At 39.2% G+C, this 25,952-nt stretch overlaps 1 protein-coding gene across 46 annotated transcripts in view; it reads right to left on the bottom strand.

Moving 5' to 3' along the window:
• Positions 1–18,118, bottom strand: part of LOC105567794 (calcium-activated potassium channel slowpoke) — a 101,015-nt gene extending 82,897 nt beyond the window's left edge. For 28 of the 46 annotated variants that reach the window (XM_012022968.1, XM_012022976.1, XM_012022960.1 and 25 more), the window contains exon 1: positions 17,292–18,114. In XM_012022968.1, the coding sequence (XP_011878358.1) occupies positions 17,292–17,597 (306 nt within the window). In that variant the 5' untranslated portion in view covers positions 17,598–18,114. Of the gene's footprint in view, positions 1–17,291 lie in introns of all 46 variants that reach the window. The other 18 variants (XM_012022963.1, XM_012022979.1, XM_012022980.1 and 15 more) reach the window with 12 other exon arrangements.
• Between the last annotated feature and the right edge of the window lie 7,834 nt (positions 18,119–25,952).

The raw sequence follows: 25,952 nt of genomic DNA, 5'->3' as shown, positions 1-25,952 counted from the left end.
AAGAGTGACAAAACTTTATCACTTACTTCATTATTTAGATGTGCTTAATTTCTGAAAGTATTTTCAATTTTCTCAATAATAAATGTGATACCTTCACGACATAATTTACAATTGCCATCATTTATAACCAGATCAACCTTTTGAGCTTCGTTTTAAAATAGTAAGTGTAACCAATTATTAATAATACTAAAAACAATTAATAATATAACTATAACAATTAGTGATACTATGTTGATATAACTTTATCGATATATCTACAAATATGATTTCGCGTGCATAGTAATTAAAAAAGGATAACCGAGTATATGCAAAGTCCTCTGAGACATAAGTATATATAAGCAAAAGACGTATTTACGTTTATAATCCCTCTTTATCCTACCCGTTATCATACATAATCCTAGCGTGTCACGGTCGTGTATTTTGCCACCTACGATATAATTAAGTCTCTCTTAACGTAAAATCCGTCACACGCTTGTACTTGCTTCGTAATGCCGTATAAAGGTGTCTTCTCGCGCTATTTGAAAGCAAACCAAGCTTTTCGTTATTCGGTAATTGCTCCTCTTGAACTATAACTGTAAAACGATACATCTATTTTATATGTATATATAAAATATGTATCGTACCCTAAAATAATATACGTATTATATTTTATGTATATTGCTAGAATCGGCGCCAAGCAAACCCATTATTCATCGAATATTCGATAAAACAAATCGCACTTATAGCGCATCTATGTACATACGTAACTGATTCAACTGCATTATCACCGTGCATTACCAACTCTGCACGTATAATATGCGCAGATTGTAGAATAACAACATTATTGTAGCGATGTACGTTATTACATTTGCAGAACGCGACACTAGTCTTGTCTCGACAATTATTTGATGTGCTGAGAATAATGTACAAAGTGTCTCGGAACTCGTTGTCGCTGAATCTTAAATGATGTTTCTTGACGAATTCAGAGCTCGAATTATCTTACGGAGAATTTCGAAAATTTAAAATAGAGATTCGATCAACGTACATAACATACTTAAATTATATAATATTGTTACTGTAATAAGTAATTTTTTCTTCAAAAGCTACATATACATATCGAATTTAAGTTAGTGTTATAAAATAAATATTATTTAATAGTTAAAATTAATATTATGTATTTTTTTCGTTATGTCTTTTTATTATATGAATTGATTAAGAAATATATGTCAGTTACAATTTGATGAAAAATACAACATATATATACAACTTTTTTAATATATAATGTAACTGAAGGTAAAAGAAAATATAACTGAAATAAATCTTATGTTTATCTCAAAAGCGCACGTTGACTGGCGCGACACTAAAATACATACAATTGTCTGCCAGGGTTTCATTGTCTGGGTTATATTTAATATCTTATATACTAGGCCAAAAGAGTACATTCGTACAAAACAAAGATTTATTAATTAATTAGACGTTATTTATTTAGAAAGGTTAAAGAAATACTGAGAGCTGTCGCATTTTATTGCACATAAAGTAAATTTGCGTGCAACAAAAAGCATTGCATGCTGTAACGTGTTATACAAATCCGACATCTAATGCGTTTCTAGTATAATATTATTTCTCTCGATAAATTGATATAGCAAAATTTTGTGTCACCTTCGAGTCATCCTAACTTTTAGATATTTTATTTATAATAAATATTTTTCAATTACTTTAAGAGTAAAACAAATTTACTTTAATTTATTCTTGGACCCTTCGTTGTACTTTCGAAATCAGATAATCTCGAAAACGAGTAAATAAGAATCAGCATGAACACGCGGTATTAAATAATTAAATCGCGTATCAGAAATAAAATAAAGAGAAAGAATTTTATAACGTTGTCACGTTAAAAACTATGATTACAGTAACAATATTGTATATAGTAACCGGAGCCAGAATAATTTGATCTACAAAAGCTTCATCCCCTTAACGTTATCTCTACTAATATAATAAATCTCTACGGTTCTTCGCAGGATAACCGACCGCCTCTCGGTCGACAAGGGAAAAACGCAGAGGGACTGCCTATCCTTCGTTTTCCTATCACGAATAATTAAAGGTATCGCCCAATTAGAGAGTTTAGTGATATCTCTGTCGGTAGCCGACATCGTGCCGTTGATTACTGAAAGCATTATCGGTCCCAGTCGGCTCATTGCGTCGTCATTTGTGTTTACGCGAACGCTCCAGCGGGAAATCGCACGCCAAACACGGTGTGCACCCCGGCCGTCTTGCCCAAAGCAAGTCGTAATCGACTCGCCACGGCGAGTTGCTTTATGCCGAAAACCCTGAACGCTATTTTCGCTTAACGCGCATAAGATTGGCAACGAAGCGGGAACGAATCATCGATGATGGCGCAGCGGCGGGCACGACGCTCGCGATGAAATTAGCGTACCGAGAGGCATGCGGAACATTGCCGTCGCCGTCGTCGTCGTCGTCGTCGTCGTCGTCGTCGTCGTAGTCATCTTCGTCATCGCACGTCCGCATAGAGAGCGAGACTCTGGGCATCTATACAACGTTCAAAGGCACCTTAGATAGCTGCGTTGCGACAGCCATTAGCACCGACAGACGTGCTATTAGTGTTACGCGGCTTCGTGCTCCGCACGTAGCTGACTGACCGCGTACAGCTTCCTGTTTTGCGAAAATTCCCCGAAGGTTCATTATCGCCGCGAAAGCTTTCGTCGATGACGACGTAACGACGAGAGTATTCGTCGAGAAATCTCGCCATATTCTCGCGAAGTAAAACGACGGGTGCACGTCGAACCTTTCTTCTGTCATTGATAAAATAATGTCTGACGCGCCCTCAGAAAGGATTTCTGTTACTGAGACAAAAAATGTTCTTGACGCATTTATATTTCTCACAACCTCATTGAGTATAAAAATGAGACAACATCGAATAAAATCAATAATTCTTATTCTCCTGTATCGAATTAAAAAAGATTGACTTACTATATTGAGACAAGAGTAACTTAATATATTCTTGCGTTTAGAATAAATTTTCCCTTCATCTTACAACGCACGAAGTTGGCACCACGATATTCGACAAAAAACGATACATACTATCATTTTATTCTAGATTTTAGAATGTTTCATTTAAGATTAAAATATTCCTTTCTCTATAATAAATATGATTGGCGCTATATCGATCTATTTTATGATACATTCAAGTGTAATAGCATCGGATCCAGAAATTTTTTCTATGAATGCGCGCCCGTATATAAGATCCAACACAAGATCAAACTTGCAAAAGGCAAGTGAGCAGAGAGTACAAATTAAATTATAAAAAGTTGCTTGCAAATGTATATAATTAATTAGTCAGCTGCAGCCGTGATATTTGCTCCGCTTCGCGTGCGAGCCCGCGTTTTAGCATATTCTTCCGCAACCACTTCATTATTTCATCGATATTATAGCGTGTTCTTTTTATAAAGCGCTTGCCTCTGCGTGCGCCGCGTCGTGCAATCGTGTGTCGCAGACTACACGTATAAATTAAATTTACCGTACTATATACACGATGCAGCGAGCTTTCAACATGGGCGTATTACATTCACACTGCATTAAATTCAATTTCGTTTCGCGTACATCGTTAATCAATCCTACCCACCGGACTGTTAAATTTATTTACAACCTGAAGAAAGACTTGAGGGGAACCGTTGATTATCCAAAAACTTTACTCCGAACGTGCTCCTCGTCGGTCGACTTGCGTTTATCGATGACACTCGATCGATACGAGAGAAAAAAGTGTACCTCGTAATTTTATAAAAGTTTATTTATGCGTAAATTATGTGCAAACGATTTATCTACGGGCGCTTCAGCTAGTAGCTTCACTTTTTATTTGTTATCGAAAGTTGTTTATGCAGCAATTCAGTAAATTTATATGCAACGTGTAACATAACATATTATTTATATGCCACGTTTTACACGATACGTCGAGGTACATGCACGCCGCGTGTGTAGCGCAAGCCGCCGAAACTTACATGCATCCTGAAGCTCATTGCAAAAAGGATGTTGCAAGGTTTTTGCGACTGTGCAATATTGGCTTGCAGATACCGCGACGATCAATTGAACGGAGGGAGCGGAAGAAAGTGGACACACGTTGTTCCACCCTCGTGGCTGTGAAAGAAAAAAGAAGGGGGGGGAATAAAAAGAGCGGAGCATACGCGAAGTGTACAGCGCAAGAATATGGACTCCGTTCGCGGGCGACTAACGATGTATTAAATCACGGGGGCGAGTTCGATTCGATTTCGCATACTCTAATTTTACCGTTTTTGCAACGCGGCGTACAGCTGTGAATGACACGATGGGGATGGGGAGGAGCGGAGAGGTGAATGCAATCAGGCGGGACGGCTGAGCGGTAAATTAAAAGTGGGTTTATGCACGAGTATCGATTAAAGCATTCCGCGCTCGCTGAAAAGGGACAGCTCGCCGAAAGTAATAATTTATCGCGAAAAATTACTGGATCTAAAATGCCAGTTAATACTCGCGTATCTTTACGTCTCTGAAATTTGCCATTTTACACGCGCATTTTTAAACAAATGAAAAACAAATTCCACACGATTGCACCGTACGATTCAGTGCATCATTTTGAAAATATGTCGGCTGAAAAAGATAATACATTTACGCGTATATTGTATCTAACAACTGTAGAATAATGATTCTTCTCTTTTGTAAACTCGCGTGCAACGATATTGCGAATGCTCGCTGCCCGCGAACATCTTCACCTTTAATTCCGGCCTGGCCGTTGAAACGAAACGTCAAACTTTTCGTGATATGACAGAGTCGTAAAACAATAGTGCTCTTTCGTATAACTCGTACATTTTATTCAATCCCGTAACCGATCGGCCACCCGGGCGGCAATAGATGTGATGCAAAGCATCAGCGCGCTAATCCAATTTTTACGACGTCGTGGCCCTCCGTGACGATAGTTTAAATTGCGGAAAAGCGCATGAAAACCCAATTTCGCCAAGCGCCGGATATCACGTACAACTGGGCTGTAACCCAGTTTCGACGGATGGACGGAAATGCGTCTCGCTGTGCGCAACGCGATGTGAATAAGGGCTGGTGTGTCACGATCGCCTCCCTGTTGCCCCGACGTCCCTACCGCCTGTCTTCTCGCTTCCTTTATCGCGCCATTTCTTTCTTTGACCGATCGTTCCAAGTAGTCTAGCCTCTTCCCTTGACTCTTAAGTAATTTCAGTGGAGATACGTCAGCTCCAGGCGAGCCGTGAGAAGAGCTGTAGAAATCTCATTTCTCGTTCTGCACCGTGCACTTTGCCGACGGTCGCGTCGTGTAAAGAAAGAAACTAATTTGCTACTTACACGAAGCTTCTACGATAAAATTAATGCGCCACATTTGTTAAACTAGGTTTTTTTTTCATATCGGAAAGAACAAGAGGGCAGTTACCATCTTCGACCGAAAGATACGCGTACACCCACAGAAAACATTTCCGGATCCAATGCTATTGCACTTCAACGTATCATATATAATAATAAAATAGAATCGATATAGCAATCATATTTATTACAGAGAAAGGAATATTTTCATCTTAAATGAAACATTCTAAAATCTAGAATAACATGATAGCATGTATCGTCTTTTATCGAATATCGTGGTGCCAACTTCGAGCAACTGTATTTACGGTTTCAAAACTGAATCGGAGAGGAGTATTTCCAAAGACATCAGAATACTCAACTACTTTACGATCGTAATATTTCCTAGAAATTCGGTAAAGCTTAGCCGTCCCTTGGCATAACTCGCATTGTTCATGCTCGTTAGAAGCATTCAATTTACTGCACAATGAAGAAGTTAACTAACTGGCGAGTTTGTGCATTACCATCAGTTCCACGGGCGATCAACTCCTAAAGTGATAAGCGGGTAGCGCAATGCTTACTTGAAGATCGATACGGTTGTTTACTCAACTTACAGCGCATGAATATTACTGCATGACAGTGCACACACACGCGTCCAACTTTCTATATTATATTTCTATATGATCACGTCCTCTATTCTGCTAAAATCGATTAACGCGCCACGCTACGTTGAAATAATATCCGCAATATTATCACAGCGGGTGATCAATTTTTCTCGATCGACACAGCCACGAAACATTACAAATATTTTCTTTCTCTATAGAGAGGAAAAACGAATAAAACCTATGTGTACCCAGATTTCCTATTTTGCTTTTTAAGATTGCAAGCGAAGGAGCAAAGGATTAAAAAAAATCTTATTTGTTTCCTTGATGACGAGAAGAGACTTCCAATTTCTCTGTCGGTCTCTTCGGACGCAAAAATGTTCACCGTTGATCTTCTCCTCGCTCGATGTCGCCCGGCCGACATGAATAATTCGGAATCTCTCGATTCATTAATAGGTCAGTAATATTCTCGTAGCGGACCGTTGAACATTTTACCGCGCGTCACACGAGTCCAGTTCTGAATCTCGTCTACGTATTCGGCGAAGTGCGGCTATCCAGCGGATGCCAAAATCCGAAAGTACGAACGAGCCGAAAGCCGAGCGCGTCACTTGACAGCTGCATAACGCAAGGCTGCGCGATCATGTCACGTGGATTATGATCTGTCTGCATATTTCTGCGGGTCGGTTTAATTTTATACGCGTCGAAACGCGCGACGCCGCCGTCCCCGGTACAGCGAGGCCGCTCCTTGAAGATCAGCGAGGGGGGGGGGGCGTCGTCTTCCAGAAGTTTACGATATCGCCGGATAACCCTTAAAACGAATTGGATCCGCTGTCGCGGGCGTCTTATCAATAATTACCCATTTCCCACGGATACGGGAGCCGTCCGGATATATCGGAATGATAAGGACTCCGATACCGCGCTAACACACGATCGCGGACCGATCCGCGTATAATGTAGTTTGAAAGTTAAATCTGGGTTGACTCCACGGTTAGCCAACCAATTACAAGGATCTCGTAGTTAATCCCGCTCCAACTTTCCGCTCACGTTGGAGGAATCGACGTCGGGCGCATGATAGCTTAAACGTCTCGGAAACGGATGGATTTAATACGCCACCTGAACCCCTGATGCAAAACCGCGGTACAGCCGTTTCTAACGAGGCTAGATGGGACGTAATGTACGACGGGATGTGGGCGCGTTCGCACCCCTCTGTACTTTTCGAATTGTGCGGATCGTCCCGTAGATTTATCCTCCCTTAACATACGTGGCACGTTCGTCAGTTCGCAAATGAGCCAGCGTAGAAAAACACTTTCCCCCATTTTCCTTTATATCGAGGAGACCAAGAGGTCGCAATTTTATATCTCAGTGTCTGATACGTCATTTCTTCAAGAATTAAGGTGGCTCCTGCACGAAGGAGCGGTTAGTATGGATACTTTGGTGGGGCCCCTTTGATTTTTATAAATTTATGTGACTTTTTTCATTAAAAAAATATCATTTAATGCATTATTGATCAAATGCATCGATATGCTGGGTTATATGTATATGCACATTTAAAAACATATTAAAAAATATTTAATATTGTCAAGTCTCAAAGAGCTGTCAAATTTCCTTAAACATTGTATCTTTTGACTTTACTAATAAGTATTTGCTTGCAGAGATCGGTGACCTCGTATACTTAATAGCGCATTTGAATCCTTGTGACATTTATTATGTTTATCTCAATTTTTGTTAAGATCTACTTTTTATATAAAATAATATTAACCCTCAAAGTGTTGTTCCTGCGAGCGATCGGCCCATCACGCCTCCCCCGTGAACACCGAGTAATAGTTACATAATATCAATATTATAATTTCCTACTTAGCAATGGAAATGTAATATAACATTTTGGGTGTTACATTACATTTATCTTGCTGAGTAGGAAATTATAATATTGAAGTTATGTAACTGTTACTTGGTGTTCACTGTTATGTTAAAAAGTGCAACTTTAACATTTTTTCTTTATTTTATTTCATCGGCGACCGGGTACTGAAATTCCACGTACCGATAGATAAAATTTACAACCACGACATACTTGAATTTCATATTTTTTTCTACTTTTGGTCGGTTTATGCAGGAGCCACCTTAAAAGCACGAACATTCGCGCTTTCACGACGACGCGGAAAAAGGGCATTCTTGCAATTGCACGCGGTTTTTACGTGCGAAAAACGGATCGCGGTTGAACCTCGTCCTTGCTCCGGACGGAAATGGATGAACGTCCTCCGAGGCGGTTGCGTTCCTTTTCGGTTTTGGATATTCTTTCAATACCTTCCGCGAGCTCTCTCCTCGTCGCCGCAACCGCGGAAACTCCTCATTCAGTCTTAAAAAACCCGCTCGGCTCGGCAGTTTCGTTTGCAACACTTGGCGTATCGATCGCGCCAGGTAGGTTGGTCATGCTGAATTAAATATACTTCAGTAGGTACTCTATGAGACGGTCGCGACGGATATTCTGTAACTCGATAAGTCCTAATGCGAGAAATAAGACTTGCGTCGTCGGCTTAAAGATGTCACGATTGTGGCTTCACACTTCTTATCCGATTATAATACGAAATATATGAACGCGTATAATATTAACTTATTTCTCGGTCCCATTGAATTTTTAACACATATTTATGCTATCCCCCCCCCCCCCAACTTAATACGAATATTTAGATAATGCGCGCATCAAAATCATATAATGCAAGGAAGCACTCGAGAGATTGCAGAAGAATTTGGGTTGAAATTAAATACTTTTATAATAGATTTTCTATAAAACGTAAGCTTCAAAAAAGTGAAATAAGAATTTTTCGTTTCTTTGAAAAAATTGATAAAATAAATATAAATGGAGAAAAATAAATAAACCTTTAACAAATTCCAATTCGACATCTAACGTATTGTTCTCTTCTGTTACTGTAATATTAAAATAACACTCATTGACTATAACAACATTTATATACAATACTATAACCCGTACCAAAACTAATGAAGACAATTCCTACCAGTTCTTCTTAATAAATATATTGTTGTATAACGTTTCTGTCTCTGTCCCGTTCCATTTATTTATTTTATCTCGGTACGGAAAAAATACGCTTTATTCTTTTCTTCTATTTTATTCCAGCAGAGAAACCATCTTTTATCAAATCCAAAAAACGAGTTGCCTCGAGGTTTCTCTTTTTGTGTCCTTGACCATTCTAAGTTAGGAACGGATATATAAAGAGACAATGGATCCTGACTCGATGTATATCGTACAAAAAGTCACGCGAAACAAAGTTCGGGGACAGACTTCAACAGCTCGGGGACGGACAGTCGAAAAATCGATTTTTCCTTCCTTTATCAGAAAGACAGCTTTTCTGATACGTATCGTCATAAATGCAATCAAAGATAGCGTCATCATTATTGCTTGTAAAACCGGTTTTTGTAAAACCGCGACAATGTTTCATCGCTGTTCTATTGACTTCGAAATAAATAATCTATTATTCATGAATTATCTTGCATTCGCTTTAAATATGCAAAAAGTAATAACGCCCCTCTCTGCCATGTGCTTTAATATCAACAATCAATATCCACTGCTTTGTTTCATAGTCATATCGAAAGAATTCCAAACGTTCTAAGATCCTTCCCGGAAAATAACGGAGGCGAAACTCTGCGTCGTGAAATTTTTCGATATCGACGCTGCATCCCGGGACTCTGCGTTAACCTGCCTGATAACCATACCATTTCCAAGAAAAAAATTCCACGGGACGCTTCCAACTTTAAGAGGAACGCGACATTCTTCCCAACGCTTAACGCGAGAAAAAAGAATATCGCGGCACTCTGCAACTCCAGTAGTTGCACAAGTTTTATTTTATACACAGTTGTACGTATACTATATACAGACTGTCCTAAATGTGATTTACTTTATCTACAAATATCTCTGCTGGAATCGACCTTATTCAAATTTTCATTGCATGTAATTCGTGTCGACAATACTTTTTCTCATCCTAGTATCTTTGCCGAGGGGGAAACCGCTGAGGGCATTATGGTGTACAGATTTGCGGCATTAGCTTGGGCTTTAGGTCTAGCTGGGACATTATAAAGATAAAAAAGACAAAATAAGACAAAACAAGGTAAATAAGACAAAATAAGATAATAAGATAAAGTAATGCCCACTGGGCATTAATGGGGATTGGTGTACAAAATTTTAGTCAGCGGTTACCCCCTCGATCTTTGCGAATCGTCTCTAATTCTTAAATTAAAAAATTTCATTGGGATACTACTTATCTTCACACTATAGACACAAATGTCAGACGAATATATTAAGATTCGAAATTGCCTGATCGACTCATTGTCCTGAAATCTCTAAATTAACGATCTCTACTTGTAACCGAGGGACTATCGATGTCTGGATATTTTTATAAAGAATTGACGACGAATCGGTCGGATAAACCGTGTACAAAATGAAGTGTGAGGCGCTTCTTCTACGAGAGGGGGCTGAGAGGGAAGAGAATATTCCTGATACGTATATACATACACGCGTCCGGCGTATCGATCGACGTATCTTTGTCGTGCTGAATTAAACATAGCCGCGTCCGGGCAAGACGACATCAGTTGTCCTATAACTCGATGAGCTTTAACACGGGAAATAAGACGCGAGACACGAACTTGAAAACCGATACAGTCGTCCGTGGAAACGGCAACAACAACCAACGAGGCTCGATGCCTCGCGCTACATCGCGTCCACGCCAAGGCAACGTGTATCGCGGGTAATGTTATCTTCGTCGTCGGTTGCCGCGGAGGTAAATGTCAACGACGTTATTGACGGGCAAAGTGCACCCGATGCGGCGCGGATGACGATCGCGTTGAAACTCATCTCGTCACGTCGATACCGCGGCGAGGATGAGACATTTTTAGGGAACGGAACGGCGAGTGTTCGATCGCCGGAAACGATCAACTCGCGATTCTTCGAAATATTGAAATGTTTTAAACGAATAAATTTGAGTGACGCATATTATACACATTATCGTGGATGACGTAATTCCGTGATAATGACGCCCCGACTTCCCGTACAATTCCGCTTCGTTACCCGTTTCCGTCGATGAAGTAAGCGCGTAGAATTGGTATGCCAGGAGCCGATTTTATAAAATTGGTTTAGGTATTTCAAATTGGGTTTGAAGAATTAATCTTATGACTAAGCGATTTATACGTGCGCAATTAACTTTAATTCAATTATTAGCCAATGTTAACGGAATTATTTCTGATCATTGCACAACAGCCGGCGCACAATAATTATTATTGTCACCGTTTCAAATATCAATTATTGATTAAACAATGAAAATCTATATCACCATAATTTAATAATAAGCACCAATTTGTAACATGACAAATGGAGAATATTATTTGTAAATTCTTACAAATGTTTATTGAGTACGTGTACCCGTTTAGCAATGTCTTTGGGGGCCACTTCAAGAGCAGCAGGTGGAAAATGCCCGGATAAAATTATTCTAGCCCAATCTCAGTAAAATGACATTAGTTGTTTTACCTCTGAAGTATTGATGTTATCGTGACCTACTATCCCATTTCCTTTGCAGAATACCGCGCATGCATTTTAACAAGCGACAGTATTTTAACGAGCAACATTGCGATGAATATCCTTACCATAACATTCGATAACTTATCTGCATTATTCGCCCAGCAGCGTTTACGCGCGTAAATTGAAATGCATGTGCGGCAGATGTAATATGAAGTACGATATGTATTTGCGACATATTACCCCGCGCCGGAGGAATTCTGAATTTTTATTGACTTTCTTTTCTAGTTGATCCTCTCGGATTTATTGTAATCACCGTAAAGCCTCAAGGGTATAATTTTATATCCTTAATATTTTTTATTTTATAAGAAATAAAAAATTAATTTGCTGAGTTATATATCACACTGATAGGAAAACATAAATTCTTAGCGCGGCCCGTCTTATTACTTCTTTTCTGGTCCTCCTGTAATGTCTTAGCGCAAAAATCCTGACGATATTTCGCATTTATGCCTAGAATAAATGGCTAGAAATTAACAAGTTTGAATAAACGATTCAGACTGAAACTTGGACTGAAATAATTCCGACGTGCATTTTCCGCGAGATCGAAGTAGCTCATCCGTACGCATTTCTGTGATAAATATAGCATCAGCTAGAATACACCATACTCAAATTGGGGCAAAAATTTCAGACATTAACGCCTAACATAAAAAAAAACAACAGAGAATGTAACTCGAAACGTAGATCGTGTGTCGCGTAAACGTAAATCTCGCGAATGTATAATGTATGGACACATGGATTACGCATCCGTACAGCTGTTTATCGCGTGGTCATTTGTGCAATTTTCCCGCGAGTGCTCGTTGTGTCACACTCTAACAATATAAATTCTATACCTAGTTCTGGTAGTAGTTTCTACCAGTATATTCTCGCGTATATATTATCATTTATGGCGAGCGTGAACACCGGGGAAACTATCGAGGAAAGTCCAGTTAAAAAAGTTTTCTCGCTTGTGATGCGTCAAACGGTGCATAGCGCACAGCCAACAAGATAAAAAGTTGGCGACCGAGGGACAGCTTAAATATTCGAGAGCTTCTTGGCTCCGAAACGGGCGAATATACGTTTTACTGTTCCGAAATGATAGCCGAAGAACCGGAGCTGATACGTCAAAGAGGATCAGGGCTCGACATTTCGCATCGCCCGTAAGCATAATGAGTTATCGCGCAAAAGAAACTAGGATTCGATATAATCATGCAAAAATGAACGAATATGGAACGTGGCATAGATAAATATCGTTAACGAGAAGTTGGTACGAGCAGCTTGCCAAATTCTGCTTCTTCTGGTTCTTCTTATCGAGCACTTTGAGAATTAAGTTGTTGGAGAGAAATTTAATTAATTAACTACATCAAAATTAATTAACTAGCCTATAGACAATTTTGCTGCGTTAATTATTTAAAAACTTTGTTATATATTATGTTATATTATATTATTAACAGAAAGCACAAATTTAACTTTGCATTTCAATTTATAACTTTGTTCACTCATGTAACTTTACACTTAAATTTTATTCTAAATTTAATAATATATTTAAAAAGTTAGAATACGTCAAGATATGCTACATTTTTGCTTCGTATTTATTTGCTTCGTATTTCACAAATGTAATTTAAAGGCTAGTTGTTTTCTTTATCATTTCTATTTTACTATCACATTACAAATGTGAGATATAAAATGTCATGCGTGTTAAATGTACATCCCACGAAATGAAATTATTCCATGTACTTGCACAAATGCACACAATTAAATTTGCGGGAAGCAAAATCCGATTGGTGACTCAAAGAATAGAAGAATGACATTTGTATAGCTAGAATTCGATTTCTCTCCAGCGTCTAGACGGCGTAATATTTCACGAATTGTACCTCGAATCTCTGTAATTTCTTGCTATTAGAATAAAGCCGAGAACTGCTGCTTCTAGTCCCGGCGCGACCCGAGGTCACGAAGGTCGATACAAGTTTAGTTTCAATGGCGCTAGCGCGTGTTGGGATCAACTCCCAAAAATCATGCCAAAAGTGGTTTACATCGTATAGCAAACTTGCTGCAATATGAATATGCCACTTGAAATTTAGATTGTTTAATTAACATACGAATCGTATCTCAATGGTACTTGATCTTAAATACCAAGGATTACGTCATGAAAGCCAATTGTCAGGATTCTAATATCAAAAACGCATAAATTCTATCGACGTAAGAATATAATATATACGCTCTCGCTCCGAAAATAGAAGCAATGTTTTAAAATATTCAATATTCACTATTAAATCTTTAAACGGAGAATGACACTTGCCTCGTCCGTCCGTCATTTTTATATAAAAATTGAAAATTCAATCTATCGACGAGCTATAACGTTCTGTAAAGAAGTAACATTTCATTTTTCAACGTTTTCAATGTACAAACCGCTTGACCCGAATCTTCACGCAAACAACTTTGTAGTCTTTTAATCTTTTTTCTGCTTTGTACTTTTCCTCCACGTTATACTGTTTCGCATCTTGACTTGTAAATGAAAATTAGAAAGGTGTAAACTGAGAAAGTGAAAATAAAATCAGTATTAAGTTGGTCAACAAAATTTTTATTGCAACTTCCACTGAAAATGCGTTGAAAAAAAATGGAAACGTGTCAATTACTTTACAGTGACTACAAATTCCTTCTCATTACTAAATGTTAATAAATTTGCTTGAATACGTTATTGTTATGACTCAATGTAAATCCTCTCAGCAGAGTTGTGAACAATGTAAAATGTTACAAGCTCGCTGACCAGCAAGAAACTCGTGCACGATATTCTACCATATTAATTTTATAACGGAATAGCAACGGTTAAAATACTGCCGATCGTTAATTGATCAACGGACACATTTTAACGCGGTAACTACGGATGTTAAACAATTTCTAGAAATTTTACTTAATAGAACTAACGTTTACGGCGAAAATAACATTTCACGTGGATGTCAAAGATTAGAGAAAATTAGAAACAATTAATTTCTTTAAATATGGAAAACGTGATTTATTTAAAACTTGTTTGGCTTAAAAATTTTTCCTCTTTAGCGGTGCAAAAGAAGGCGTCATAAGACTGATATCGCTGATTTCATTTCATTGAAAATGCGTTGAAAAAAAATGGAAATACGCCACTTTCTTTACAGTGACTACAAATTCCTTTCTCATTACTAAATGTTAATAAATTTGCTTGAATACGTTATTGTTATTACATCTTTCGCTACCACTCCTTTTCTTTTCCTTTTTCAGAAACATAGTAATTGATATATTATTCTCGTAAATAAGCGAAGATTTTTTTACGATACAATCTGTCGCACTCCGACAAAGAATGCAATTAAAGTCGATGGATCGAGAGGGAAGAATCGACTTTCGCACTAGAGATTAATACAATATATGCCCCGCAATTTCGCATCGTTATAATCTGTTCACTAGACAAGCAACACCTACGGCCTCATTCATCATAGAGAATATTAAAATCGTTTCGCCGATATCGTCGCCATCAATAAACTGTGCTATCGATGCAGCTCGCTGTCGGCCGGGATTGAAATCCGAGATCGGCAATATAGCAAAGTTCCTATTATTCACAGTCGGAATTGTAATTGCAATCTGAACTTCGTCGACTCGATCTCGCATGGTCGACTGCAATCTGTCGTCGGGCATGGCCTCCACGAGTAGGCTAAGTTTCTACAAGGGCACGACATCGAGAGCTCTGCGTCATCGCAAAATGCGGAACAAGTGTGTGCGCGCGCGAGATCTAATCTTTTTTTTCACAGCAAACAAGAGAGCCACAAGAAAGAGCCGGGCTTCTCTTCTCCGTCGTAGTCCCCGAAACTACGTGATATCGCGACTGTAAATCGTGACTCGTTCTCCCGATTTATGCCTCCGATAGAAGCGTGGGCTCTTCTCTACACCGTCTGACTATAAAATTTGAATAAAGCCATTCGTAAATTGCGCGCAGCCTTCCCACCCGACCGAACGCGTTCAACCGGAAGCAGGGAGGGGGCAAGGGTGTAAGAAGAAGAATAGCCGACGCGGAGGGCGGCTATCCGCGTAAGTTCGAAGGGCAAGTGTATTCGCGAGCGTTTAGCGAGGAGATCCCGAGCCGACAGGACCGAAGACGAGGAGATGCACCCTCCGCCCCGAACCGGAGGCGATGGCGACGGAAATGCACTTCCAGGGTGGAACACGCACTGCGTAGAAGCCACCCCTCTACCGCGGGACCGTTGCCGTGTCTGGTTCCACGAACGAAAACTAGGTCACCGGTCACGTACACTCGTACTCTCGTACGAGCTCGAGGCTAGGAGTCTCGTGTGCGCGCACGCGCGCGTACACGTGTAAGTGGCCGCGAATCTACGTGTATACACGTCTCGCCACCAGTTCTCACCCCGTAGCACGTCCGGGATGCGCGACGTCAATCCTCGTGCGTCCGGGTAGGGCACCGCGGCGCGTGGTACGAACGGGAGCAGACGAGTCCTCGATATCGAAATTCCTGCCGCGATATCGTCCAATGAAGTCAAGATCGAGATCGAAAGAGCGAGAGAGCGAGGGAGAGAGAGGGAGAACCTTCCGAGCTGAATTAGATTTAAACGACAGTTTAATGCCGACCCGAATTTTCGGTAATGGCGTCTCGTGACTGGCACGAATCTGCACGGAAGAGTTTTAATCAGTATATCCGTCTGTCTCGCATCCCCCTCGCGCCCTCTTCCCTCCCGATCGACACCCTTATCGGATTTTCTTGGAAATCGGTTTTGTACTTTCTTCGGCGTATGACCTATTTAGCAGAATTCTATTTAATTTTCTGGAAATCCGACTACAAACGTAATTTAGTAGTATTGCAGCGGGGGAATCTTATAGAATCCGATAAACGTAACTTTGTTGTGAGCAAACTTCAAGTCGAGAAATTATTACGTGGATCAAATTTCTTTTCCCGTCACGGTATTAGTCCGCAATAAATTTATAAAAATTTATGAAAGTCTATCGCTATATATTAAATTGTCAAGTCTAAATAATCTACTTTGACTAACAGAATCATTTCAAAATTATTTTATATTTCATAAATATCGAACGACTTGACAGTTTAGAAGATAACAATATGTGTAATTAGTTCGAAAAATAAAAGATTTTGCACAATCTATATATCAACGCGAAAAAGTAGTGCCCTGTATATTTGCTGTTATTATTTGTCCTCGAGTAGTAATAAACGTATATACGCAAGTAATGCTAGTGTATTCGTTATTAAGTTTTTGAAAGTCTTCCTATTTCAGAATTAATACAAATTATTTTCTTGATGCTTCTATCCTTTTGTGCATATCTCGTTTCTCAATGATAATATTAAAAGTGGCTAACAAATATTTTCTAATATTAGATGCTAGAGATAATTAATTTAATCCTTTATTGCAACGAAGAAAAATCAATAGCTGACACGCTGAACGTTATTTAACAATATCGTTGAAACATGGTCAATAAATCAAAGGGATGAATCTCGAAATTAAAATATGCGATATGTATTGTAAAACAATAAGAGATAGAGAAAATAGCTGCGGAAGATTAAAGAAATGTTTAAATTGCCCTTTCGGCAAATTATTTTTAATTGTTTCACAAACATACTCGATATCGCAATAATAACTTATAGATGAAGAGTGCACGCATAATATCAGTCACGTTACAAATGACCGTGTAAACATTATTGACGGCACATAATACGTGCCTGGTACATCGCAATCATAGGTCTGGATTATCGGCGTGACTGTTAAAACCACCCAGACGCGCCGGAAAAGCGCGAGGATTATAAAAAGGAGATGGAAACTCACCAGGATACGTCCGGTGGTGGTCTGTCCGGAAATCAGCTCGCCGGCCCAGTCCTTGGCCTCGGTCATAAAAGTCCCCTCGAACTCCTTGCCCTGGCGGGCCGTTTTCTGCTCCTTCTGCTTCGGGTCATTTGGAGAGAGCTCGGGCTCCTTGCGACAGCAGAGGAAGGCGAACGCACGCCAGAGGAGCACGATCAGCAGCCCGGCGAGGAAGGTGAAGATGCTCGACAGGAGGAAGCACCACCATTTCCGCTCCTTGAGGCACTCGTCGTCTACCGGGGGCTGCACGGTCGTCCCTTCGGTCGTCATCCCGGCGGATCTCTGCTGCCCCCGGGTCACACATTCACCGGCGACTATCACAATCACAAGCGGCAGCTGCGGCGGCCAGTAGGACGCACTTTATGCGCTTCATAATTTCGCGCCGCCCCCGGGGGATATGCGACACGCGCTAGGAAAGAGACCCCGTGCACGGCCCCGCTTCCGCGTCCTCGCGGCACGCAGCTCCTACGCCACGAGCTTCCTTCCCGTTTTCCTCTCTTCCTTCGCGAGCGTGCGCTCTCCGGACCAACGGAAAATCACCGAAATCTCTTTCTTCTCTTCTTCCGCTCTACTCTCCTGCCACGCACACTCGGGCTGCCAGAGCCCGTCTTCACTCTCGCCCTTTCGACCCCCCTCTCTTTCCTCTTTCTCTCCCCCTTCCTCTCTCTCTCTCTATCACTCGTTTACGATCGTTCCACCAATTCTGCCTAATAATGTTTATATTTGTCTGCTCCGAAAATGTCTTCTGTCTTCTTCGCGAGTCTCTCTCGTCCAAGGTGATCGCTCCGTACTTGTCGACGCACTACTGCCCGGACCAAGGACCGTGTCCCCGCAGACAAGTCTACCCCGAGGCGGACGCGCGCGTCGATATCTCCGCTGGAGTACACCGAGCAGCACCGAACTCCGAATCACGGCGTCCCTGGCGAAGGCGCTCCGCTCTCTCGTCCCGCGCGGCTGTCGCGGTGCGCGCAGTAACCAGCCGCGGACGTAGCTCGATCCCGACGGCTCCCGAGGTCTTGCGCCGTGTTGATCCGTGTTCTCTCGCCACCCTCGGCGGCGGCCGCTGCCCGCCGCTGCCGCCGCCGCTGCCGCTGATGCCGCAGGTGTGCGTGTCTCGCTTCCGCTCGGAGTCCGTGATCGAGTAGGATGATCGGCCGCGGAACAATCGGAAACAGGCGGCAGCCACAATTCACTCGACACTGGATCTGCCGCGTGTCACATACACGCGCCCGTACGAACGCACAAGTACGCGGAACCAGTTCTTCCCGTTTCCTCCCCACTTGTATTTATATCTCTTTTTCTCTCGTGCACCTATCCGCGTGTGTATTTACGTACGTATCATTAGACTCTCTCTATTGTTTTCTTTTGCGGTGATAAGCGCGCGCGTGTACGGTGCGGACGTGGCGAGCGCGGGCCGCGATCACGCGCGAGCGAAACGCGAAGCGAGCGATGCGCGACCACGACGCGAGCACGACCGTTTTATTTTCCCCCTTTCTCTCTCTCTTTCGCTCTTTCTCTCTCTCTCTCCTCACGCTCTCTCCCTTATATCCGCAACCGCGCGCGCCCGTTCCTCTTAACCTAATCGGCTGAGCACCACCGACGGCGACGACGACGACGACGACGACGACGACGAGGACGACCGAGTGTCCCGACGACCATACCACTGCTCCACAGCAATCAATACGCAACAATGGACCAGGACCAATAAGCTCGGAGCTTTTCCTGACGTAGACGCACGCTCTCTCGCTCTCGGCCTATCCCCTACCACCCCACGCGGTCAAATTGGTTCGGGCGCGACGCGAACGGAGGCGCCACGCGCGGCTGCGCTAAAACGGGCATAACTACTTGCGGGCGCAACGGGGGTGGCTTGCGCGGAGCACCACGGGGGTGGTGCGCGACGAGCGCGCCATTATTTAACCGACCATTCTCGCAGCCCGTTCTCGCGAGGAAACAAGTTCCGCTCGATCCCCCGAGGTCCTCCCCGTTGCCGAAAATATTTTACTGCGCCGATGAGAGAAATGAATGCTTTTTAAAATGGAATTATAAATAGTTTGTTTCGAAGCAGACGTATGTTGGATGGACTCTATTAAAAGGTTGTACGACTTTAACGCAAGAATGAGATTTTGATTACCTTGCGACTTTTCTCATTAGTTTTGGAATATTGCGTTGGCTATAAACTAGTTGTACTATTCATGGCAAGTGCCTTGTCAACGAAAGGTTACTTCCTATGTTTGTATGTAGTAGCTTTTACAATTGTAAAACACAGCGTACCTTTTTTTATATATTATAAACTATGTGTTATTATTTTTTACATTAACCAGATGTGACATTATTTTAAAAGCAATTTCTGTCATAATCCATTCAAAGTTTTTATAAGTGTCCACTGATGTATTTATATCAGATGTATATATAATAGTTTAATACATATAATAATAAAAGATAACATTATAATTTTTAAAAATTAAATAATAGCTAAATTGTACTTTCTATATCTTTTAAAAATGGTCTTCAGCTAAGAGAGCTGAATTTTGCTCAAACATTTAGCAGTGGCGTTATCTGTCTCAAGCAAACAAGTAATAGAGTGAGGTTCCGATAACAACGGCAACTGTGTTGTTTCAGATGGTAAAGTTGATGGTAAAATCGAAGTACGTAATACTGTAAAAATTATCAAATGACATGCTTATTTTGGAAAAACTGAATTGACAGCTGCATTTCTTATATGTATAGCAAAATATTTTAAAGTGTAAATAACGTTGCTAATAAATAATCAAATATAAGAATTTAGAGATATTAGTTTTCTTAATTAGAGATATTTGTAAGTAAATAGTTAAATTTAAATAAACAATTTTAGTAAGTAATAAAGTGTAAAGTCAAGCCGATTTTTAACTTTGTTAACGTTTCTTCTTTTGTGCCCAATCATTTTTTCACCTTTGATTCAAACAACACGCTATTATTGACGACTAACGATCTTACGGAAGCTTGTAAACTGCTAAAATATTCAGAGTTAGTTCATAAAATATACGTAGTAAAACATGTATATTACTTCTGAATATATGTTTATGAATGTTAATTTAATAAGTATTATTATTCTTTTAATTCTTTTAATTCGTTTTGTATACATATATACCCTATTACTTTGTAATAACCAATTTTTATTTAAAACTGTGCGTTATCATTGGTATTTGATTATTCACGATAGCAATTATTATGGAAAAAAATGTATTTTTATCGCAATATAATGTTATTACGTCCTAAAAATTTATCTTTATTTATGAAGTATACATGTATAATAATAAATCATAAATTTCCTGCATTATAAAGTAATTCACATATCAGCAGTCGAGAATTGTATATCAATAATCGATAATATTAATAGCTTTAGTTATCCCGATTTTATTTATCCCGAGAAATGGTAAACTTATAGGTAACCATGAAAGAAACTTGAAAGTGAACATGTCCATAAAGAAAATTAATTGCAGTTGTTTACCAGACTGATTACATAGATATTTTTGCTATACTAAATCACGCCACGAGCATGCTATGTGGCAAGAAGATAGCCGAGAAGTTGAATAATTACAGTATTACGGTATATAACATGCATGAAAATTAATGTTTAAATATTGTCCGATAGAACGAATTACACTACACAATGCAAACATCAAAACCGTGCACCAAGCTCTCTCTTTTCCCGCAAATGAAAAGCAGATTACACTGTAATCGACAGATAATTCAAAGCGCGATGCGTAAACTAGATGTAATCGCAATAAAGTAACACGGTTTAGATACTTTCATATTTTAGACGAGTTAGTCTCATCAATTATCTTCTCTGACGCTGTTGCCTCAAGTTACAAATTGTTTCTCATTACAAGTTGTAGAAACCTAATAATTAATCGATAAACGTTATTTGTTACTGATAAATGTGTAGAAGTTAACAAAGTTTTACCCCCGCGCTTGTCACGATCGCGTCTCGGAAACTAATAACGCAAAAGAATTATAATACTACGTACTGAGCGACGCTACCGACCGACTCGAGGCTCGGCGAGCGAATAGTAACGCGTCGACCTTCACGTATACAATTGCACGCGGTTGTAAGTACATACGTATGTATGTACATACATACGTCATACGATGCCGCTCAGGGAGAAAAACAAAACCGAACGTTGAGTTCCTTGTCCCGCAGTTACGAAATGTGAAATAAAGTGTAAGTTTAATTAAATACTATACCTAATATTTCAAATTACTTTATTTCGTAACTTACTACACATTCTGCGTATCATTTTGCGGATTTATTAGGATTTAATAACGATTGACTCCGTTCAGTTGAGAAAAAGTTTTGAAACGAAAATCGTTAGATAGCTAATTTGGTTCGTAACCGTTCACAATTGATGAATCGGTATCAATTCATTCCCTTCTTCCCTGCATATGACTTTAATTAATATTTTAACTTGTGTCTGACTTTACAATAAAACAAATTTTCAAATACTTTTTAACGGAACATTATTTCTTGAGGAAAAAAATTAGAGAATGATCAGAATCAATTCTAATATTTTTAATATTAATATTTTTCGAGATCAACAAATGGTAAGTAATTAATTATTAATAATAATGGTAACTACTGATAATTACTAAGATCGTATTTGATCTTCGCTATATGTATAAATATATCTGATTCCAATTGGCAGTTCTCTTATCTTTACTATAATTGTTTTTTACCTTTTTATTATTTGTTATATTTTTTACAATTTCTTATATTTTATGTTGTAATATGTACAACATTGTAAAAAAGAAGGTTACATTATCTGGTGATATTCGCTAGAAAATTATTTAAACATTCGTTTGTACAAGATTGCTCCATTTACGTCGGATAATCATTACGATTGCAATGGCGTAAAAATAAACTTGGCGTTATTTTATAAATAAAATAAAGTCTCTCGTTTAGATTCGACTTGAAATGTTGCCCGATAAAAACAAACTAACCTTGTAGAGGCCCTGATTCCACCCCGATTCCAATCGAAAGATTAATTCACAATTTGGATCTCGGGACAAAATTTATTTTCTCGGAATTTATCAATAATGCCTCATAAACTAATGATCCTAGATAAGCTATTCTTATCTCGTTAGAAGCACTGAAATCTTAGCTTTCCAACGAGACCAGGATCATCTTGCTACGATTTTTCTGTGCGGAGAGAATGACGATTATATCGTCTCGCGATCTCGATCTCGGGACAAAATCAATTTTATTTTTGTAATTAATTAATGAAATCTCGTAAACTAATGATCCGAGATAAGCGATTCTTATCTCGTTAGAAGCGCTGAAATCTTAGCTTCCCAACGAGACTAGGATCATCTTGCTACGATTTTTCTGTGCAAAGTTATTAACGATTATATCGACTCGCGATCTTAAACTTTAAGCAGCAGCAGCAGACGACGCATATACATGTATGAGGCGTCTCGCGCGGCGTCTCGCGCGGCGATGTTTACTACCGAACGCCGTGTGCCTCGTATGTTTAAATGCCAGTTTTTTAGGGACGTAGTACGCCCGCGTAAAACTCGCGCGGGCTTCTTTTATGAATGGTGCGCGCGCGCCCGATTTTTAAAACGCCATAACTCGGCGAAAAATCGACGTAGCGACACGAACCAAAAACCAATCTTTTTCGTTTCGCATCCCGCAGATGTCTACACTGAATATGTATGCCCTTATCATGAAACTTACACACGGCAATGGAATAAAAAATAAAATGCTTAAATATAAATTAAACGTAGAGCTGCTAAATATAAAAATTGGCTGACAAACTATATTAGACCGTATAGCAAGTAATTTAAACTTGACTTTTTATCATTAATTATTCCATTTTATTGACATGCTTTATTTCTACTAGCACTGTGGTATAATTAAATGTGTCAAGTTTTGTACCAAACTTGTATATTTTTTGCCGGCAAAATTTATAGCACACACTGTTCTGGATATTCATTAGAAGAAAATTATTTAAACATTCTTTTATACATACAAGATTGCTCCGTTTATATCGGACAATCAATACGATTGCACTCTGATCAAATTAAACTTCGCATTGTTCTAGTTATAAATAAACTAATACCTCTCTTTTTTTATTTGAATTAAATTCTTCTTCAATACAAACAGACCAACTTGTAGAAGCCCTCCACCACCCCTGCCGATTTTGAACGGCGGTCCTCTTTTCATTACAATTTGGTTTCATCGTGTTTATTATTTATTTCATTTTACTTATAATTTACTTTACAATGCATACAACATTATAAAAGAAATAATTACATTATAAAATTAAAAATAAATTATCTGTACAATATAATATTTCACTTGAGGTCACATATGAAATATTCGGTATGCACACAATAACACGAAATTCTTGTAAAGTAAAAATGTGTTTATTGTGTATATTTATCAAAGTTTTTAATAATCATCGAATCGTACAATATTTCTACAGTTTATTTTATTTCATTTAATTTATGTATGTAGGTAATCGTAACCAAAAAGATCGTTAATAAATTTATTATTTCTGTATCCTAGCCGTATTCCGACTTATATTATAGATCTACCTATTCATTTTCTACCTACCCGTGTTTCAACATAATGAACATACAAATCTTTAATTGACCGCAATGCGAGTTTTTAGGGGTTTGACTTGGAATTTAACGCGCACGCGGGATTTAATAGGGGTTTCACTCTCGCACATATGCGAGAATGTATGTATATAAAAGCATAACCCACCCGAATTGTAACAAATCAAAAGAAATCAAAGTATACTTCGTACAGCACCTTACTTTATAGGTACTCCATCAGAGTGGCCAATATTGACCACTTACCTCGTCGTATTTAGTCCTTCGGTGGGCCAGATTGGACATACCTTTCGTTGCTCCTGGCCATACAGTCTGATCATTTTGACCAGAGAACAGGAAGGAAAAAAACTCCTTCCATAATCGGTTATCGTTACCGACAAATATTTCGTAGGTACGGTTCGAATGTATCAGTGTCTATCATATCGCACGACCACGAGAAGTTAATTAAAGAAAAATATTAATTCAAGAAACTTTACTGTATATACGAATCAAATTTATTTTTACTTCCGTCATTTATTCAAATATATTGACCATCTCTTCGTAATTTGATCTTTAAATTCGAAATTCAAATAGATATAGAAAAAATTTTACTTCGCGTTAGAGTGATTTTAATCATTTTCCACGATAAATTAAAATTTATAATATGGATAAAATTAAACAATTAATAATTTCTTGAAAATTGTTTTTGAAAAACTGATCGCGAAAACCGACCGCGAGAATACAAAGTGACTATAAAATACAATGTGGCTATGCATGTATATCATGCGAGATGCATCTTGAAAGTACGTATATAACGTATGTATATACGTACATACACAGACGAAATGACGTGAGATCCAGAAAAACGAAACTTCTTTCACGATTCCAACCGATATTATAATTGCATATTATAATAAATTAATAACCACAAATAATATATAAAAATAAGTTAAAATTTCAGTTTTTCGACAAAATATATTACAATCTCACGTCATACTATGTTATTTTATATACCAATTCGTTAATAAAAATGGATAGGCTACAAGAGATTAGCTCGACGAATACATCGAATAACATTCGCCGTATTTCGCTTAAGTTCTGTAATGTAATTCAACGATTCTCAACATGAAAAATAAATTCGACATACTCTGATTTCTAGAGCCTTATGAAATGAAACGAAATATATTAAATAAAAAATTTTATTGCCGTTAGCATTTGAAACCTATCCACTGTAAGGCAACGAATTTACAAAATATATTAATCTACTATCTACAATCTAAGATCTACGAGATGCACTGTAAAAAAAGTATGTAAAATTACATACATAATAAGTGTAACGATTACATTATTAATAACAAAAATATTGTATATAAATGCATGTACTTTTACAATAATTTTTTTACTCTTTGTTGTGTAAATACTTGTTTATACATCACGAAAAATTACAAAAAATTTTAAAATTTACACAATCAAAAGCAAGCACTTTACTTATTATATAAGTTAATAATTTTACTTACAAGGAGTAAATTTACTGACGTATATAAATATGCACCTTTAATAGATGGTCCCAACATTACCCACTATAATAATTGTAATTTTACATGTAATTTTTTACAGTGTGTATATTCGTTGCCTCTATAAAATGTTTCTGACTCACCGACCCGTAAAGTTGCTCCGCCGGCGCCCGATGCCTTTCCCAGACCGCTGCCTCCTCTCAGACTTCCATTTCGCACTAGCACAAGGCGACACTCGCGAAAGAGGAGCTAATTACCGAAGTAACGCACGACACAGCACTCCCGGCGGAAATACGAGCCGAATCTGGGCGAGACGACGTCGCGCGAAATGACGAGAACGTTCGGGAAGGACTCGCGGAGATGCGCGAGGTAAACTTGACGCGCGTCGCGTTCAACAGGGCGATTTCGCGCGAACGTTTCTCTCGTCGCACATCACGCGTGGAAAACTCTGATATCATTGCACGCGCGTCGCGTTCAACAGGGCGATTTCGCGCGAACGTTTCTCTCGTCGCACATCACGCGTGGAAAACTCTGA

Source organism: Vollenhovia emeryi, unplaced genomic scaffold (genome assembly GCF_000949405.1).
Source record: "Vollenhovia emeryi isolate VEMERY1.0 unplaced genomic scaffold, V.emery_V1.0 DF939134.1, whole genome shotgun sequence".
NCBI classification, from domain to species: domain Eukaryota; kingdom Metazoa; phylum Arthropoda; class Insecta; order Hymenoptera; family Formicidae; genus Vollenhovia; species Vollenhovia emeryi.
The sequence above is the reverse complement of the archived record's forward strand: the minus strand, read 5'-3'. Positions and strand labels throughout refer to the sequence as shown.